We start from the raw sequence: 21,264 nt of genomic DNA, 5'->3' as shown, positions 1-21,264 counted from the left end.
ACACAAACAAGTACATACTAGACTACTCAAAAGCAACAAAATACACTTATCATAGGAAATGGTAACTTTTTTTTTAAACGCATCTAACTTAGAAATCCAGATCCAATTTCCAAACAACTGCAACCACTTGAAGTGCAAGTTTCATGGGAAGCCAAAGGACTTCGCCTTTTAAGTGTCACTTTGTTACATGTATTATCATTATTAATATTATACACATCTCATTTTCCTCTGCTCCATTCCTTGGCTTTATTTCAGATTCCCCATTCTTTTTTTCTTTGAGTAGAAACACAACAGAATAAAATCAGGATATCAAAACAGCTAACTAAGAGTCTAAGTGGAAAGAACCATTTGAACTCTGAATACATTCATGCATGAAATATGAAAATACTTTCTCCTTCTTCCAAAGCCCTGAATTTCTCCATTAAACATGATTTATTTTAAAGATTTGTCCACAAAAAAGAAATGAACAGTTTTTTTGTTTTTGTTTTAAATGCAAACAAAAGCATCTGGAATGAAAGACTAAATCATGGTAAGGGAAAGGTTACTGGAAATGCTAACAGATCTACTGAGCCAAAACAGAGCCACAGATGATAAAAAATTTTGTAAGCTGCCATCACTACCTGACTTGGTCTACATTTTAGCCCCATTCCAATAGATAGGGATTTATAATAAATGTCACTTAAGAACACATTATAGTAGCAGACTATTAACAATATGCAAAAAATAATCCTTTGAATGCATTATATATTTCATGTGCTTCCTCCAGGTACAAAACAGGAATTTCAAATGGACTGTGGTATGTCATAAACATACAGAGAGCCTGGGAGTGGCAACTGAACAGTAAATACCTACATCACAAGGTCAAACTAGTGTTAAGAAGTCTTGAATATTTTATAAGATGCAATGCAAAAAAAAATCTATGAAATAACTCCTTCAGCAAACATGTTCTTCTTTAAAAAATAATCGTAGGTAGCAAGCAGTGAAAACAAGGAGATGCAAAACATAATCCTCTTCCGTCAGGGTGTTTATGAATCCTTACATTCATATACTTCAGGGAAAAAAAAAAGGCTAGTTTTAAAGCAAAGAGCTAACTGAAGGTAGCAACTATAGCTTTGCTCTCTGATGTTAATGAAAGCCCACGCCAATCTAGTTTCAGGTGGGGAACTTCAACTTCCCAGACATATCCTGGAAATACAATATAGCTCAGAGGAAGCAGTCTAGGAGGTTTCTGGAGAGCGTGGAAGACAGTTTCCTGATGCAGCTAGTTAGTGAGCCTACCAGGGGACGTGCCCCAGTAGACCTTCTGTTCACAAACAGAGAAGGACTGGTGGGAGATGTGGTGGTCGGGAGCTGTCTTGGGCAGAGTGACCACGAAATGGTAGTGTTCTCTACTCTTGGTGAAGTCAGGAGGGGGACCAGTAAAACTGCTGTCTTGGACTTCCGGAGGGCAGACTTTGAGCTGTTCAGGACACTGGTTGGCAGAGTCCCTTGGGAGGCAGTTCTGAAGGGCAGAGGAGTCCAGGAAAGCTGGGCACTCCTTAAGAAGGAAATCTTAATGGCTCAGGAGCAGTCTGTCACCACATGCCCAAAGACAAGCCGACGCAGAAGACCGGCCTGGCTGAACAGAGAGTTGTGGCTACACCTTAGGAAAAAAAAGAGGATTTATGACCTTTGGAAAAGAGGGTAGGCCACTCAGGAGGACTAAAAGGATGTTGTAAGGCTGTGCAGGGACAAAATTAGAAAGGCCAAAGCTCATCTGGAGCTCAATCTGGCTACTGCTGTTAAAGATAACAGAAAAAGTTTTTATAAATACATAAACACAAAAAGGAGGACTAAGGAGAATCTCCATCCTTTACTGGATGCGGGGGAAAACTTAGTGATGAGAGATGAGGAAAAGGCTGAGGTGCTTAATGCCTTCTTTGCCTCAGTCTTTAGTGGCAAGACCAGTTGTTCTCTGGATACCCAGTACCCTGAGCTGGTGGAAGGGGAGCAGAATGTGGCCCTCACAATCCACGAGGAAATGGTTGGTGACCTGCTACAGCACTTGGATGTATGCAAGTCAATGGGGCCAGATGGGATCCACCCGAGGGTACTGAGAGAACCGGCGGAAGAGCTGGCCAAGCCGCTTTCCATCATTTATCAGCAGTCCTGGCTATCAGGGGAAGTCCCAGTCGACTGGCAGCTAGCAAATGTGACACCCATCTACAAGAAGGGCTGGAGGGTGGACCCAGGGAACTATAGGCCTGTTAGTTTGACCTCAGTGCCAGGGAAGCTCATGGAGCAGATTATCTTGAGTGTCATCGCAGAGCACTTGCAGGGGATCAGGCCCAGTCAGCATGGGTTTATGAAAGGCAGGTCCTGCTTGACGAACCTGATCTCCTTCCATGACAAAGTGACATGCTTAGTGGATGAGGGAAAGGCTGTGGATGTGGTCTACCTTGACTTCAGTAAGGCTTTTGATACCATTTCCCACAACATTCTCCTCAAGAAACTGGCTGCTCGGGGCTTGGACTGGCATATGCTTTGTTGGGTTAAAAACTGGCTGGATAGCCGGGCCCAAAGAGTCATGGTTAATGGAGTTAAATCCAGTTGGAGGCCGGTCACTAGTGGAGTCCCCCAGGGCTCAGTACTGGGGCCAGTCCTCTTCAATATCTTTATCGATGATCTGGATGAGGGGATTGAGTGCACCCTCAGTAAGTTTGCAGATGACACCAAGTTAGGTGCGTGTGTCGATCTGCTCGAGGGTAGGAAGGCTCTGCAGGAGGATCTGGATAGGCTGCACCGATGGGCTGAGGCCAACTGTATGAAGTTCAGTAAGGCCAAGTGCTAGGTCCTGCACCTGGGGCACAACAACCCCAAGCAGAGCTACAGGATAGGAGATGAGTGGTTAGAAAGCTGCCTGGCAGAGAAGGACCTGGGAGTACTGGTTGATAGTCAGCTGAATATGAGCCAGCAGTGTGCTCAGGTGGCCAAGAAGGCCAACAGCATCCTGGCTTGCATAAGAAGCAGTGTGGCCAGCAGGGCTAGGGAAGTGATTGTCCCCCTGTACTCGGCTCTGGTGAGGCCGCACCTCAAGTACTGTGTTCAGTTTTGGGCCCCTCACTACAAGAAGGACATGGAGGTGCTCCATCATGTCCAGAGAAGGGCAACAAAGCTGGTGAGGGATCTGGAGAACAAGTCTCACAAGGAGCGGCTGAGGGAGCTGGGGTTGTTCAGCCTGGAGAAGAGGAGGCTCAGGGGTGACCTTATCACTCTCTACAGGTACCTTAAAGGAGGCTGTAGAGAGGTGGGGGTTGGTCTATTCTCCCATGTGCCTGGTGACAGGATGAGTGGGAATGGGCTAAAGTTGCGCCAGGGGAGGTTTAGGCTGGATATTAGGAAGAACTTCTTTACCAAAAGGGTTGTTAGGCATTGGAATGGGCTGCCCAGGGAAGTGGTTGAGTCACCATCCCTGGAGGTCTTTAAAAGACGTTTAGATGTAGAGCTTAGTGATATGGTTTAGTGGAGGACTTGTTAGTGTTAGGTCAGAGGTTGGACTAGAGACCTCCAAAATCAACTAGTCCAACCTAGATGGTTCTGTGATTCAGATGCTAGCATTCAAATCTTACTCAAATTCAAAAACCAACCATGGAGAAAGAAAGAAGCGGCAGCACTTCAAAGCACCACATGGCACAGAGCAGAGCTAACATCACAGCAAAGGCTGCATTGCCCACTGATGCTTTGCTTTTGGTTATGGGCTACTTTAGCTACCCCAGGAAGCTGCCCTGTTTGCTGACAGGGAAACAAGATAAGGGGCACTTTCTCTTTTGGCATGCATTGTTCGTTTAAGTTGCAAAAACGTATCCAGCTGTTCTGTTGTTGTTGTTCTTTTGTATTGTTTTTCCCTTTTCAAGGCTTTGTACTTCTCTGTTGGTTTCTGAAACCTCCATTAGTATAACAACACATGCAATGGAAGCTACATTGACTGAAAAAAAAAAGACGAAACTGAAATGCATGCCATCCCTACCTTCATCTCATTCTGTAGGTGTTAAGATACTATTTCAAGGCATTATTCAGCCGTTTCTATTTGACACTTGCCTAGATGTCAGTAACTGAGTAACGTGCCAAGTAAAGGCTTGTGTAACATGGGGATGCTTGCATGTTCTGCCACTGATTGCTGGGGCACACTAAATGCTGTTTCCCACTCACAGCATAAGTGATACCAGAATTACATGTCAGAATTACTCTGCACAACCTATGTAAAATTCCTTACGCTCAGGATGCATAAGATATGAAAGGATACCCTTTCTGGCTTTTTTTTTTTTTTTAATATATACTTTTTTTCTTTTTAGCTTTCTGGCTGTGGGACTGGACCAGAAATAAACTTCCTTTACAGACTTAGTCTGTAAATGCTCCAATACCTAAATCCAACTGAGTTTTTATTGAACACCGCTTGAATGTTACCTGGGCACACTTCAACTCTGAAAATACAAAGCAGAATATAAATAAAACACAAACTGTGATGACACTGTCCACAACCAGGGAACTGACATGGGAGAGCTCTCAACATAAGGCTGTTTGCCTAGTAGCCGAACTGCAGATTACATAGCACACAGCAACATCGATTTGTTGGTAAGTTGTATTACAGCAACTGTAACTCACCCTCAGGGAAAGAAGTAGGATAGGGTACAACAGAAACAATAAAAAGGGCAACAGGATTCATCTTACGCTTTCTAACCTCTTTTTGTTGGCTTTCTCACCATAAAGCCCAGATTTACAGCACTACCTCAAAGTGAAAACTGCATCCATTTACCCTCCGTGCATATTAGCATCCAGTTTCATCTGAGACCATGGATCAAACCACGGATGTTCCTGTTTGTTTTTGGAAGAATGTGGAATCTATCATCAGGATTTGAACCCTAGTCTGACACAAATACTTCTGGCTACATGCAACAAATCAATTTCTTGAGTCAACCATTCTTAGCCAAGATTCAGAACACTTGAAAGATCAGAAAATGAAAAATAATTTAAGGAGGGTGGAATCTAGCATTAAATGCCATAAATACATATAGCAATTGCTCTACAGCCTTTTGGCATATGATGAGCAGACAAGAAAAATACAGTACTTCTGTTTTTACCAACAAGGAACATAACCTTTCCAGCTTCTAGTGAAAGACGAACTTCATTGGAAAATACACATGAGCAGATGTAATTAAGTAAGTGGCTGGTGTTTTGGGCATGTAGGGCAATTGGAAGAAAGATAAGGGGTATAACAGAGTAGGGATAAACACTTCCCCTCCTTAAAGGGGGAAGTGGAAAAAGAGGTACCGCTGAGACCCAACACTTGTGCTTCTTAAATTAAAAACCTCAATTCGTACCTGCTCTCCCACCCAGCTTTCTTTTGTGTGGGAAATCTGACATCTCGATACCTTTGACATATGCATCTTTTTTCTGCAGGAAAAAAGCTGAGCTTTCTTCATAGTGTATCAGTTGTCAAGCTTTCAAGATGCCTAACATTCACATCACTGCCACATCACTACTGTTGTCCTGTTTAAGCACTGAAAGCATTTGTCAGAAATTTTCTGTAAAATTAAAATATGGAAAAGAAAATAGGAGAAATCATGAAAGAGGATTCCCAGCTAGAGAAACAAAAAAGAAGCAAAATGAAATTATCTCTCCTGCAAGTATTACTATGGATAATTATAATACCTGGAATAAAGACAAAATTATTCATAAACCTGAAGCATCAGGAAGATAAATTTCAATAAGGAAGACACTTCCATTTGAGAGACAAATGTACAGCTAGATTAATCTCTTGACTAAAACATATAATGAAGAAAACCTGGGGGGGGGGGGGGGGGAGAAGCTTTCCTCTAGCACAACACCTACAGAAAATAGCCTAGTACAGTATCTGGATCACAAATTTTCTTCTGAACTGGTTCAGTTCCTAAGCACCAGTGCACATAATCTTGGGATTGGAAGGAACACATGTAGGTATCACCTTTTCACCATGGGTGCACAAAAGGGTGACTCCAATACACTTAGATGCTTACTGATGGCAAAAAAAAGCAGAGGTTGTCATCTGTGGCTGATGGTTCCTTATTCTACCATAAACAACTGTCCTTGCAGAAGGGAACACAGAATAAGTGTTGGATTTGCACCAAAACAGCTGTAGGCTTGGAGTATTGATGTGAACTGACATTGATTTCTTTCTGTAAGTCTGCCAGGCTGTAAGCACGTGAGAAACAAACCCAGTGACCATGCTGCGACCTGTGTTGTGTACGCAGTCACCTCCAGCAAACAATGGGGTGGACACAGCTGGGGATGGCAGCCTCTCAAATCCTCTCAGCATGAGTCTACTAATCACCTACCATAATGTCTTTCCACATTTATTCCAAATAGTTCTTCCCTAAAAGCCTGGATCAGGAATTGCATAGATAAGTAGCACCTATGGGAGAAACGTGTTCTAGAGCTCACAGAAAGGACAGGAAGGAAGAAGCAAATGAAAGAGGTTCTGGCCTTGAAAACCTCCACAGGGCCACAGTACAACATACAAGGCAAAGCAGAGAGCAGGGTTTAATGGCTTAGGAACCAAAGGTTCTGTTTCAATGTTTAATTTAGGTCTGATAGCAAAAGGTGGGAGGGAGAAGGCACAACGCTGTTGCACAACTAAATCATGAGAGAAAAGCCTCCAGTCAAAAGGAGAAAATCATGAGGAGCAGAGTTAAGATAGCACTTCCATAGCACCTGACCATTCCTGAGGTGCTTGTTTACACACTTAGTAAACAAGTTAAGTGTTCCCAAAGGATTCTGTTTTGTACGGGATGCATGAAATCTGGGATTTGCTCACTTTTAATATTGCTTGCCTAACGTTACTGAAGATGCACCTTTGGCAAAGGAAATGACTGACAAAAAAAACACCTCCATGGATTGAAGTGATCCTCATAAGCATATTAACAGAGAAACCAAACTTAGTATGTTGCCCTTTGTATGAATCAGGGATTTTATCCAAAAGGCTAGAATTCCAGGAAAAAATGAAGTCAAGAAAAACCAGAAGAGGTTTGTCTCCTCCCCTTCCACCAACTCTGTGTAGTTCAAGTAAGTCACTCAGCAGCCCTGCTTGACTCTACTCCATCTGTCAGAATGGAGGCAATATTTTCATTTAGACAGATCTGTTCATAAAAAAAATAAAAATCCTCCAAATGCTTAATCTGTAGTTAAATAAAAAACACGCCCTAAGCTATTCTTAGATTAAATAAATAAAAGAGTTCTCATTTTTGCAGATCATGAGGCAGTATAAGCATAGATAAGTCTAAGAGCATCAATGGAAACATAGGAAAAGATACTTGAGATCTATTCAGACACCAGTTATTAGCATAATTTTCATCGACTGTCTAGAGTTCTCTTTGCACGTACTGAGAGAACATCAAAAAATTCATAATTTAACCTCTTCATAAAATTCATAATTTAACCTCTTCCTGAACCAGCTCTGTGCACAAGACCTGAAGAACCCCTTTAGCAGGTTGAGAAGTCCTAGTCTGCCAATTCAAACATCCCTTGCATGGAACCATCTCCATAAGAATCAGAGAAACATTTCAGTTGGAAAAGATCTTCAAGATCATCAACTCCAACCTTAAGAACTCTGCTGCCCTTCTTTGAAACTTTTCCTGTCTATAGCATTGAAAATGATCACATGCAATGGAACCGACCTGTGGCAAAACACCAGTTTGTATCAGTTCCCTTATCATTTCAAATATCTGCCCTGCTCTTTTGACTGCATTAAGTACAGGAACTATCAAGAACTATCACAGCTCCAAAACTAAGTAATGCCAGTTTCTGTGAACACGTGTTTTTCACAAGCTAAACTCAAAAGCAGAGATTCTATACAACTAGTTTTTGGACACATGCAGGTCCTTCCACAAAACTCTCTCCTCTTCTACCCTGTTCTTTATATCTTCTCAGTGCAGAGCTCATGCAGGACTAGAAGAAAGGCCTGACCCTCACTCATGGCACGGAAAAATTATCGAGATTGCAAAATTGATCTTAGGCAAAAAACAAGCCTCTCAAATCCTCTCAGCATGAGTCTGCTAATCACCTACCATGTGTCTTTTCACATTAATTCCAAATAGTTCTTGCTTAACAGCCTGAACCTAGAATCACATAGATTAGTAGTACTTACAGGAAAAAACTGTGTTCTAGATCTCACAAGAAAGACAACCAATTAAAGGCACTAAATTAATAAATTAGACTTGATTTTTTCCCAGCAAGCACAGTATCTCCAGCTTAATGCTCATCCAGAAAACAGACAGAGGCAAGACAAGACACCCATTAAAAAGGGTGTGAAATCTAGATGCAGCCAAGCAAGTATTGATTTCAAGGCAATCCCATGCCTAGAGACCATGCTACAAACCTGTTGAGTTACAAATTCAAGAAGTCATCTTGCACTGCCAGTCACCTTTAACCAAATCTGTGGCTTGATACCAACCAAACCATTGAGTTAATTTGAATGGAAAGAGGCTGAAAGAGTACAAGTTGCCTAATAAAACAAGTCATTTGTCTTTTCTTCAGCTAACAGGTAATTTTCAATATGTCCTCCCTGTCTCCAGCCGATGGACATCAAATTCCATGATTCACCCCCTAGGCATTTGTCATGGTTTTGGCTGGGATAGAGCTAATTCTCTTTGCAGAGGCCTCTGTGATGCTGTGTTTTGGATTTTTGATGAAAATACTGGTGATAACACACTGCTGTTTTGGTGCTTACAAACAGCCAAGGACTTTTCTACTTCTTGTGCTGCCCAGCCAGTGAGGAGGCTGGGGGTGCACCAGGAGTTGGGAAGGGGCACAGGCAGGACAGCTGACCCAACCTGACTAAAGGAACATCCGTACCATAAGGTGTCATGCTCAGCAATTAAAGCCGGGATAAACAAGGAGGAAAGGGAGGACGTTCAGAGGGGTGGTGCTGGTCTACCCAAGAAACTGTTCCACATGATAAGCCCTCCTTTCTGGAAGTGGCTGAACTCCTGCCGGCTGATGGGAAGCAAGGAATGAATTCCTTATTTTGCTTTGCTTCACGTGCAGCTTTTGCTTTACCTAGTAAACTCTTTTCATCTCAACCCATGAGTTCTTGCACTTCTGCCTTTCCAATTCTCTCCTCTCCCCCATCCTACCTGGGGTGAGTGAGCGAGTGGTTGTGTGGTGCCGTAAGGGATCTAAGGGATCATACTTAGACATCTTGTCCTGCTCAGGCTGCCAAATCCTCTTGATCACAGGCACTTCGGGTCTTAAACATAAAGGCCAAATTCATTCAAAACCTGAGATAAGTTGCATTCAAAGCCTTCTAAAATGAACGAAGTCACTGTAGAAACCACAAGTGACAGAACAAGGATACGAGTTCTATCAAAGTTTAAGGTAAATTTACCATATCACCGCCTGTCCAGAAAAAAACAGTTAAAAAAAAAAAAACCTGTTGTCTCTCCTTTGCTGGCCAATTCCCACTGAGCAATTTATTGCTGGGAAAGTGAAATATGCGGCTGTGGTGGTTTTACTTGGGTGGCTAGCCGAGCTTCACCTCAGTTACTCTCTCACTCCACCTCCTCAAAAGGAAGGGTGAGAAAATATGATGAAAAGGGCCCAAGGGTTGAGATAAGGACAGGGAGATCGCACAGTAATTATCGTGACAGGCAAAACAGACTCAGCATAGGGAGACAGTAAGATTTATTGCCTATTACTAACAAGCTAGAGAAGTGAAAAACAAAGGAAAGAAAGCAAAAACGCCTTCCCCCCATCCACCCTCTTCCACCTCCTCCCCCCCGAGCGACACAGGGGAATGAGGGTTGAGATCAGTCTATAGCCCTTCGTCTGCACCACTCCTTCTCGGTCACTCTGCCCCTGCTCCAGTACTGAGGGGTCCCTCCCACAGGATGCAGTCCTTCCCAAACTGATCTGGTGTGGGCTGCCCACAGGCAGCAGCTCTTCAAGAACTGCTCCAGATATGGGTCTGTACCAGAGTCCATCCATTAGGAGCACGCTACTCCAACACGGATCCCTCACAGGCAGCAGCTCCTGCCAGGTCACTTGCTCCTGCTCGGGCTCCTCTCCACACGCTGCAGCTCCAGCACGGGGCCTGCTCCAGCGGGGGTCCTCCACAGGCCACAGCCTCCTTCAGTGCAGGTCCACCTGCTCCACCATGGTCTCCTCCATGGGCTGCAGCGTGGAACCCTGCTCCACTGTGGTACTCCATGGCCTGCAGGGGGACAGCCTGCTTCACCATGGTCCTCACCACAGGCCGCAGGGGAACTTCTGCTCCGGCGCCTGGAGCACCTCTCCCCCTCCTTCTTCACTGACCTTGGTGCCTGCAAGGTTGTTTCTCACTCCTCTCTCTCTCCCAGCTGCTGTTCCCCAGCAGGTGTTTTTTTTTTTTTTTCCCCCTTTCTTAAATATGCTCTCATAGAGGCACAAACAACATCGCTTATTGGCTCAGCTCTGGCCAGCGGCAGGGCCCTTACCTAACATGGGGCAGCTTCTGGATTCTTCTCACAGAAGCCACCCCTATGGCCCCCTGCTACCAAAACCTTGCCACGTAAACCCACTACAGCAGCTCAGCACCACGGACAGGGGCCCAGCCTTGGGGCTGCAGCATGCCACTGGTGCAAGAAGGGGCAGATTTTCAGTTTGGGTTTTGGGGGCTGTTAGGACAGGAGCTGTCCTTGCACTGGGCACAAACTTACATCATAGCGCTGTGCTAGAGGGCCATAGCGATAACTTGCCTTGTGGAAAGGTGCTGTGAGGAAAACCAAACAAACAAAAACTATGGAAAAGCTGAAAATAAAACAAAAACACAGCCAAGAGTCTTCCAGCTTCACTTTGCCCAGGAACACAACTTCAGCTTCTCAAGCTCAACCGCTCCACCTCAGGAAGCCCGCCTGAGTATGTCGGGGTTGGGTGAGGCGCAGTGTGAAGGCTTGTGCACAACTTGGACACGAATACTTTGCACAGCCCTGTGATGGGAGTTACAGAGCCACCACAACACATCACCAGAGACACAAGTGACATTTATTCACGTAACTAAAAAACACAAACTAAGAAGCCTATCTATCTTTTCCTAAACATCTGCAGGTTCCGCCCTAAGGAGAGGAATTCTCCACGGCAAGCGGGCTTGGGGTCCACTTTCACCATGCAGGGGTTGTCCTTGGCTGTACGCAAGCATTCCTTCCTCATGTAGGGGTTCTCCCACCCAGGCAGATGAGCGATGAGCCGCCTCCACCACAAAGACCTCTTGGATGGCCAGATATCCTTGGTGCCCCTCAGGGGCTCCTCCACTAAACTCATGCTGAGACCTGATGTGCCTGGCAGGCAGGGATGCTTGGCCATGGCCTCCCTCTGCTCCCACTCGCATTCCTCCTGCCAGTCCCTGGTGGGCTGCAGGACCTGCACACACTTGGGAGGGCTGCTCCTCTTCCCTTCTCCGTGCAGCATGGCCACTTGGCCACTCACCGCCACGCACTCCTCGAGGAGTGTGCAAGGCCTGGAAGCACTCCTACTGCTCGTAACCTGCCGCTGCAGAGCTGTTCCTCCCGTCACCTCTGTGGTTGTCACAGGAGTGTTGGCACTTGCCACCTCACAACCCCCACCGTGACACAGTAGCCCCGCAGCTATACACGGGAGCAGCACTTACTGGGATGCACCATGGGGACACAGCCCCAGTCTGCTTCCCAGCGCTGCACAGCTGGTCCTGACACACACCCCTGGTTGACCTTCACATGGTGACTGCCAAAAACAGAGGCAGAAACACAAGAGGTAAGATGAAACAAACCTCCCTAAGGCTTTGGAGGTGAGTGTAGTCTTTGCTCTCCAGAAGCTGTCACATTCAGTTCTGTTTTCCCAACTTCTGTCATGGCCCTTGAACAAGTACCTTCTACAATTTCATACACCATTTCTACTTTTGCAACAAGCCCTTGGAAGATGCCCAGGAAGACACATGGGGGATCAGCGCAGCTGGTCTGGGCACCCACTCACACAAGGGATTCAGCAGGCTCCAGAGAGGAACTGTCAATGCCCTATTTCCCAAGAAAGGAAGAACCCCACAGTGCTCATTATCCCCATCCCCTTCCTGAAACTGTCCTAGGCTGCAAAGAGGAACACTGATCTCGGGCTGCCTCCCAGTATTAGATATCATTACAGCACTGTTTTCATTACGACTCGTTTGTGTAACTCTGAACTGATTAACAAGAAGTTTGGCTGTGGAACTGAATTATCAGAACCTCGTAATTAAAAACAAGGAGAGCCAGCGCTAATCTAACACGTATACGCAGAGTTCCTGATAGATGCCTGTGCTGGGTCTGGCTGGGATAGAATTAACTTCCCCCACAGCACCCCATACAGGAGTGCACTTGCAGCTCAAACAGCCCTGATACTGCACCAGTGTTTTGTCTATCATTGAGCTGTGCCCCACAGCACCGAGACTCCCTCCAAACCCCAAAGACAGCAGGCTAGGGATGGGCCAGAGGGGTGGGGAGGGGACATCACCAAAACTGACCAAAGGCATATCCCATACCGTGTGGTGTCACACTCAGCAATAAAAGCTGAGGAAGGGGAACAAGGCTCATCAAAATGTCTGTCTTCCCCAACAACCCCTATGTGTACTGAGCCCCTAGTTTGGTTTGCTGTTAATGTTGTTCTGCAATCCTGTTTGATGTGACCTGTGCCATGTTCTATCTTTTGCTATGTACCACATTGGAGAGCTTGTTGAAGGCTGTTTGTTTCCTTCAGCTCACTGTGCTGTAAAGCACTGGCCTTTAGCCTTGTCTGGTGTTCATGCCCAGCATTGCTATCATCTCCATACTTTGGGAACCATCTCTTGGAGAGAATGAACAGCTACACTCTTTTTTCCCTCCTTCAGGAACCCACTGGTGGAGGATATTAGGAATGGTACCTCCTCCTTTCTCTCTGGGCTAATTACAGCAGCTTTTCAGTACTTTGAACATCCTTGGGTAACCAACATAATGCTATTGCTAGGTCTCCGGAACATGTTTCTTTTTTTTCCCCCTAAGGATAAGAATACCACACCAGGATGCTGTCCCAAGGCAGCATGGTGGTGAGTGGCAAGGTGTCGGGGACGGTATGGTCAGGTACCTGTTACAGTGGTCTCCTCAGATGGCTTTGAACTTCATCCCTGAACAAGTGTGGAACCCTAAAAACCTGACAATGTTGGAAAGATGTATGCCCTGATCCTGGCAATACCAGAGACTTACAGCTTGCTGTGCTGGGGCCTGGCTTGCACCTATCAAATGGTGGTTAACACAATTCAGCACCCTCAAGGGGAAGAGGTCTCTGACAACCAGCTAACACAGTAGCTAAACCGGAGGGCCAACTGTATAGGTATCAGCAGGCTGGAGATAAGCAAGGGGTGGGGAGGGGACATTACTGGGGCAGATGACCTAAACACACCAAAGGGATATCCCATACCGTGTGGTGTCACACTCAGCAATAAAAGCTGGGGAAAGGGATGGAGGCTCATTATTAAAATGGCTGTCTTCCCAACAACCCCTGCATGTACTGAGCCCCTGCTTCACAAGATGCAGCTGGACATCACTCATTGAAGGGAAGTAGAGAATAATTGTTCTCTCTCTTCGCATCTGCAGAGCCTTTGCTTCATTTTACTTTCTTTTCCCTAAATTAAATTTAATTTCCCTAATCAAATTATCCTTACCTCAAACTGTGAGCCTTTTTCTTTCCCATCATATTCCCCCCCACACACCTTTGAGGAGGGGGGGTGAGAGCGCAGAACCAAGGATGCAGATGAAGTCTGGTGCAAGCAGTCCACGTGGCAGATGTTTTTATGGAGCACTCTGCAGGCTGGCAGCAAAGAACTGGAGTGATGGAGTGGAACCAACGCTGGATTTTGTGACCGGCCAGCTTCAGCAATATGAAGAAAAGCTCTCTCTCCTCCGATGGGCCTGCTTCTCAGCTGGGGAGAAACTGTCACAACAGGTCCAACATCCTGAAGAACACATCTTCCTCCTTACCCACAGAGACCAGTATCTCAGTTATTAAGAGTAAGCATTTTTCTACTCAAGGGACAGAGGACCATGGCTGCACAGCACACAGCACCCTGTGGTTTTATCCGTGTGACCATGGAGAGGACACAAAGAAGTGGGATGGCAAGCCTATCTCAACCCTAGCCACTGGGGTACATGACATGCAGGGAAAAAAAGCAGCCCGAATTTGTTCTCCTAGAAAAATTACTGCTCCAGTTTCTGTTGGGCAGTCCCCCAGAGGGATTAGAAGGGCTGATGTTATTCCTGACCCTAACAAAGAGACTTCTGCTTTGCATTTGGAAGAACTGAGTGATGGATACTGTGATCAGGACTAGAGGGCCTTGCCTCTTGCCAGGCAGAGGAAAGGAACAACTGGATGTACGGGACTGTGTGGATCCGATGGCATGGCACATCGGACCCACAGAAGTACAAGTCTCTAGTGGACAATGGTGCACCCTAAGGTCATCATGCTATGAAAGGGCAGAACCCATCTGTTTCTGGAGCGACAGGGGGATCCCAACAGCTCGTTATATTGAAGGCCAAAGTGAGCCTCATTGGGAACAAGTGGCAAGAGTACCAATTGGGACTGGCCTCCTTTAACAGAGGCAACCGCAATTCCACTGGATGCAATCAATCACTTCAAACCCGGTGGAAGAGGGACAAGTGGTTACACATTTCCTACTGCTGCTTTCCAGGATCTGCCAGCAGCAGCCTCAGACTTCCCAAGAAGTCTCTGAAGACCACTTGGTAACTTACAAAGCATGCTGGCACTACTGACTGCAGGAACCTGTCTGGAACAGGACAAGCATATCCTACATATATACACAGAGCATTTTTGTTCTAAGCCATATCATTCATGCCTGTCAAAGTCTGCCAGTACTGAAATTTATGGCATTTAATGTCTCCATTTTCATAATTAATACTCCTGCACTATCTAAGAGACTATTGTGGTAGAGGAGGTAATACCACGAAATCATATTTCAGAAGAATTCCGGTCTTATAAAACTACCTAGTAGGGTTGTTTCTTATGTTTTCAAGTACTTACCTTCCCTATCATCTTCTCCCTACTGCATGCTTCTAGTTAACATCACACTATCAAGGCAGAAGGAAAGAGTTACTACAACAGCAGTTTGTAAGAAAATAGAGATTTCCTACACCTGGCTGCAATCATGAAAACACACAAAACCCGGTATTATCCAAATACAGTTTGTTTTTAAGTAGAAACATTGGCAGCAGCTTTCTGAGTAAACACTTGGTAATTTCATCCAAAAGCTGTAATTCTCACTTGCCTTCCCAACCACAAGCCTGCTCACTTCCAGAAGCTGATGACCAACGCTTCACCCCATCCTGGGGCCAAGATTTCAAAAACCTCTTTGACACTGGATCTGTCAACTGGGTGGTCAGCTTGGCACACATACGTAGGAAAACAGGTTTACAGAAGCAGGAAACTGGATATTGGGGGGGGGGGGGGGGGGGGGGGGCAAAAAAAACACACCCAAGAACAAAACAGTGGGGGGAAAAAAAAAAATCAAGCCTCCTTAGGGTGGCTTTCCTAAAGCCTTCATAACAAAGCAAAGTGGTATTGAATGTTATGCCCAACAAATTGAATGCCCTTGCTAATGCCTAGATATTTTAGTTCATTTGGCAGATCTACCTTTAGCCTTCCTATTATTGACACAGACTTCTCAGATAAAACTTTTACCTGTTCAGCTAAAAATGAAGAGTCTCTGCCACTTACACCCCCTAGGAAGCCTCCTCTGACTGCAAAGGTAGGCCCCTCTCTTTAAACACACCACATCCATACAAAGAAGGAAAAGGTTTCCTCCACCAGCATATCACCTCACTGTGAGACTGCCCAAAGGGGCAAGAGATCAGCCTCTGGGTGGCCTGTCGGCACTGGCAGAAGAGCGTATCTGGGGACCATCAATCCCCATTACAGCACACCAGCCTTTTGTGCTACAGCCAACTTGTAAATGTGAGGAAAGATATTGCTCCTTGAAAGCCCCGAGTACAGCACCCTACAACCTCAGATAAACAGCAACTACCACGAAGCTGCTATTAGGTTTAATTAATGGAATTTTAACCTACCATTAACAAGTTAGCTGCGGAAAACATGCCATCTCTTTCCATTGCTCTTTTCCATTAGCATCACCATTCTAATTTCTCCTTCAGGCCTTTGCACAACTACTAATTCCTATGGAACTGGCAGGCCTGCACAAGTGTACGAAACTGGAGTCCAGGGAATATGATACTGGACTAAACAGTTAAGAGACTTGCTAGCCTTTTCTCTGACCCATAACGTGACTGTGGTTAGACACTTCTGCTCTGTTTCTTCTGCCTTCTCTCCCACTCTGGGTCTCTCTCCCAGCCACCACATCTCCTTAGCACCCACACAGCCACTCTCACTGGATTTAAAAATAGTTAAGAAACACGGTTTATAAAACAAAAAGCAGTTGCAACGTTCATCTGTTGAGAAATCACTACCTCTATCTCATGACAGTTACAAGGTCTCAAGTAGGAGCATGTGAGTTGAGAAAGAAAGGTCTTACTTAGAAAATTCCTGAGCAAAAGCACAAGAGGGCAATGTCTTTTTCTGCCTTTCCCTACCATTGGCCAATAGCTACCTTACAAACACCCTGCCATGGGATTTTGATCACAGAGTTCACTGCCTTTCTATGCTGTCACAACAGTTCTCTAATAAAGAATCTATACCTTAATATTCTTCCAATCAATCATAGCACTGCAGCATAGACCGTACATTTGAAGAGATGCATAAAGGCTTCAGACAGTCACAGAAATCCAGATTCCACCCCCAAGCCCGTGTGTGTTTTGTAAGTTTCAGAAAATACCCTAAACTTCAGGCTTAAGAGACAGCGACAACCAAGTACAAGCTCAGCGTTACATTTTTAATTGCTGCGTTTCTCACAGCATTTTGCTGCAGAAGCATTTGTGACTTACTTTAAAGTTTCTTGCCAAGAAACTAGGAAGAGGAACATGCCTATGCTTCCCTTTTGCCTGTTTCAAAACACCCCAAGACAGGAATTTGAGCCCGTAGTTTTCTTCACCTCAGGCATGTACATAGGAATCCAGAATAATTCAGGCCAGAAAACTCACAATTCAAGTTTTGACCCCCCCCCCACAAAAAAAAAAAAACAAACAAACCACAAAACAACAACAGCCTCATGTTTATGGTTTTTTTTAATAAAGCAAAATTATGTATTATTTACAGGCATTGTTCTTGCTCAGACAGGAAATACAGCCTTTAAATCCCTGAATGCTGCAGTATACAACCTGTTAGCCCTCTGCTTTCTGCCACACCAGGCAGCTCAGAGCCGCAGAGGACCATCCACGCCAGACAAACAGCACACTCCACCACTATTCCCCTCCTCCAGGGTGCTGCTGATGGAGAGGGCTCGCAGATCCCAGCCACACTTTGAACCTACGATACTGGAAGAACTGTCAACCACAGGAGAGTTTTCCCTCTGAGGCAATGACTTATCACCCCATAACAGATGTGGAACACAAGCACAGAGAGTGCCCCAAAATTACACGCAAAATCCACACACGCATGGAAACTAAACCCATATCTCTGAAGTTCTGTGTTAATTTTTGGTGCAGCCTTGTTCTATGCAGGGTTACAGACCTCAGTTGGGTTCTAGTCTAGAGAATGGCTCATTCCTCCCCCTCTTTAGGTAGGGTCAGAAACATCCAGTAAAAACAAAGATAATGATAAAACCTCAGGTTGCTTGAGGACTCAGAGTCCCAAGCAAACATCAGGTGGATGACAGCCTTCTACCCCTAGTGACACTGGAAAAACATTTCTGGCTATAAAATATTGCTGGCTGAAGACAATGCTCCTGGCCACGCTAGCCAGTGGCACGGACTGCCCTGCACAGAGCAGAGCACAGCTTCCAGAGAAGGGACAGATGTCTGCTCTGGGTGCCAGGCCTACCTTCCAGTATCACCGACAAAGCCAAACCAGGAGGCCTCAGTGCAGAACACGGTGAGCCACCAGACAGGATTCCAAGCAACGCCAAAGCTTTCAATCGCTTCATATTGGAGCCACCTAGAATTGTTAATTTTTAAATAAATGCAAACCCACAAAATTGAAGGAACAGCAAAGAATGTACTTTGGATCTCACATTTTGTCTTTTTTTTTTTTATTTTAAATGTTAGGATCAACTGCTTTTTCACTGACTTCTAGGAGCAGCCAGGAGCAAGGAAACACAGAACAGGTACTAAATCCATCCTTCTTCTGCAATTTGTTTTTTTTAAATCTTGTCATAGGAACAATGTGTGGAATTATACATATGTATACACATACATCTCAACAAATGAACTAGCCTGACAGTTGTTGAATAGAAGTAAAACGTTTCACAACAGTTATTCTGATCCTGCAACATTTTAAAGACACCTTCATTCACAAGCACCTCATGCACATCTTTCCATCCATTACTTTTTTAATTGAAAGCAAAAAAAAATGCTGCCTATGAACCATTCCCATATGAATATCTAACTAGTCAGACCAAACAATGCAGCACAATGTAATCTGTACTTATAGGATCGAAAGATAAAGAGGATGAAATTAGTTCACATATTTATTGCTAGCCTTTTCTCTGACCCATAACGTGACACAATTTATTCACATAAAACATGGCCTGTTAACAATTCACATGGTGCTTTGACTACAGAGTTTAATCACCCTTGTTATGAAAACACAGGTCACACATTCAGATCTTCATTATTTACACAGAATTAAGCTTCCCATTAAAACCAAGCAAAAAAGAATTTAAGCATTTCTATGAAGTGTATAAAGCTTTGTATTATGATTATTTAGAAAGCTGTGTGGGTTTACATAGAGCTCTTATCTCAACGACACGCCACGATGAGCTTGCTGCTTTGTTTTGGGAAAGATGGGTGCAGGCAGCAACTGAACAGGAATGACACTTAGGAGGGAAAAAATTCATCTCCTTAAAACTGATTACTTAAAGTCACACCAAACACCCTGTGAATTGCAGAGCACTGCCATTTACAGAAATTTAAAACCACCTCCAAAGGCCCTTTAAAGCAGGTTAGTGAACATGCTCTTTACTAGAAATATAACATTGTTAGGCATTCAAGAACTGCTGTATTTGTTCTCTGAACAGACAGACAAGCAAACGAACACGTTTCTGGTGAAATCTTTCACGTCCCTTAGACTACTGTAAATCCATTTCAAAACATTTCCCTCACCGTGAGGGTGTTTCAGCATCTACATGCCATTAAATCAAACTCTTCACAGTACAAAACCAGCTCTAGCTTCACTGGTATTTTAATCCATCTCTCAAGTACCAGCTGATTAGATGGAGCTCTGTGGGACAGACCCCAGAAGTCCCAATGTGGGAGTACTGCCATGGGGGTCAACAAGCCCCACGGTTGGTGATAACATCGGACTCTTAACGATGAGGCCATGAAGAATGTAAAGAGTTTAGAAGGAACAAAGAAGGGTGAATCAGGAGACACCTTGCTGTCTCAAACTACTTGTTCTCCAACCCTTAAGACATGGAAGTTTCTAAATGTTTGCTGTTGCCAGGCAAAGTTGTTAACCAATGAATAGTTAGTGGAAAAGTACTGCTGTAGAGCTAATGGTATAAGACGGGAACCTGTCCTCAGTAAAGTAGTTAGCTGAAGTTATGTCCTCAATAATAGAAGTTGAAGTTATTGTCATCAATAAAGTAAGTTGAAGTTATTGATCTTAAAAGAACCCTGGTGTCCGTGTGGTCATTACGCCACATCCCAACACACTTTTCCTCTTTTACCCATACTTGGTAGTTAGATATACAGAGACTGTAGTTAGATATACAGAGACTGGAGCTAAAACTACCTGTATTATTTCCAAATACAGATAACTGGAAGTAATGCACTCTCCACATCCATCTTATCAAGAGAAGCACCACCCAAGCATACAAAGGCTTAGCACTGCTTATCTTTCTACAGAAGACCTGACACTCCATAGCCAAAATGGACTGATAAAGCTGCCGCAATGCTTAATGCAAGCCTCCTGAAACTGAGAATCCAGCTGTGGAGGAGGCCTCTGGCAATTATCGATATAGGGCCTCTCTTCTCCGTGTGGTAGCTCATGAAAAGCTAGGTCACAATTGAGCTGTAAAGATTTTCATCACCCAAAAACTGACATCAAAGCCAGGGGCAGTCTCAGCAAGGCTGAGTGAGCATGTTATGGTTAAAGGGGGAAAGACAGAGTCCAACAATGCAATTTCCCATGAAGGATACCAGACAGTACAATAGATTGGGTGGCCTCAAACATAGTTCTAGAACACCTGGAAAGTTACAGTTCTCCTACCCTTGTTTAATCTTTAACTTCACATTTGAAAAGGAAAATAAATAATACTGTTCTCAGGGTTCAACTTCTGTGTTGAACCAGCACACTGAGAGACCAAGCAAAACCAAACAACACGAACCTCAGTTTTAAAACCTTCTAAAGCAGGTTGGCAGAAAACCCTATAAATCCTTACATGCAGTATTCATCCTTTAAATGGTAAGAATTCAGAGGAAAAACCACTCAGGACTGTTGCTGCATCTTAGCAACATCAGTCAACAGAACCGCTGCAGCATGCTCAGGTTACCACAACTCCTTTAAAAGAGCAGCACAATGGTACTCTCTTTGCATACTTTCACTTCATGATAATATCATTGTGCTGATACCCTGCTCCTATTTATCCCATTCACAAGGGTAACTAGATGCAGCAATAATCATTCAGTTAATTGCAGGGGTTTGCTTTTCCACAGGTGTAGCCTAAATTTAACACGGTGTATTTGAACTATTGCCAAGTTTGCATCCTTTGAGTTTTTCTATTGATGAGTTCATTCTGAACACAGAAGATGAGGAGGGAGACCCACATGTTTCATCCTTTCATCCTTCAGGAAATACGGTTTTTCATTTCTTTGGAAAGAATCCTAACATATACTGTTAAATCCTTAGAAGATCCAGTTTGCCATTACAGTTCGAGACGTACTTCAATCACGAAACCAGACCTCCCATCCATTTTAAAGGTCAAAACAGAACCCAGACTTCAAAATAGATTTGCAACCAGTAGTCCCTTTAAAGATTAATGCAGTATACTGCTAGAACAACAAAACTGAAGAGTTATTAACTACAACTACATCCATAGAGATCGGGATTTTAAAACTACTCCCGTTGTCAGGCTTCCAGACTGGTAATTCAGCTCTACGAGACTCATCTTCAAAAAAA

At 44.4% G+C, this 21,264-nt stretch overlaps 1 protein-coding gene across 6 annotated transcripts in view; it reads right to left on the bottom strand.

The window, feature by feature from the left end:
- Nucleotides 1–21,264, bottom strand: part of KIAA0930 — a 76,122-nt gene that overhangs the window by 48,456 nt on the left and 6,402 nt on the right. For 2 of the 6 annotated variants that reach the window (XM_080555979.1, XM_080555980.1), the window contains exon 1: nt 13,688–13,734. The exons of 3 other annotated variants lie outside the window; for them this stretch is intronic. In XM_080555979.1, the coding sequence (XP_080412105.1) occupies nt 13,688–13,719 (32 nt within the window). In that variant the 5' untranslated portion in view covers nt 13,720–13,734. One more of the 6 variants, XM_080555985.1, reaches the window with a different exon arrangement.

The sequence above is a fragment of the Anser brachyrhynchus genome, assembly GCF_964034855.1.
Source record: "Anser brachyrhynchus genome assembly, chromosome: 1".
NCBI lineage: Eukaryota > Metazoa > Chordata > Aves > Anseriformes > Anatidae > Anser > Anser brachyrhynchus.
Note: the sequence above shows the minus strand (reverse complement) of the source record. Positions and strands in the feature narration are given on the sequence as shown.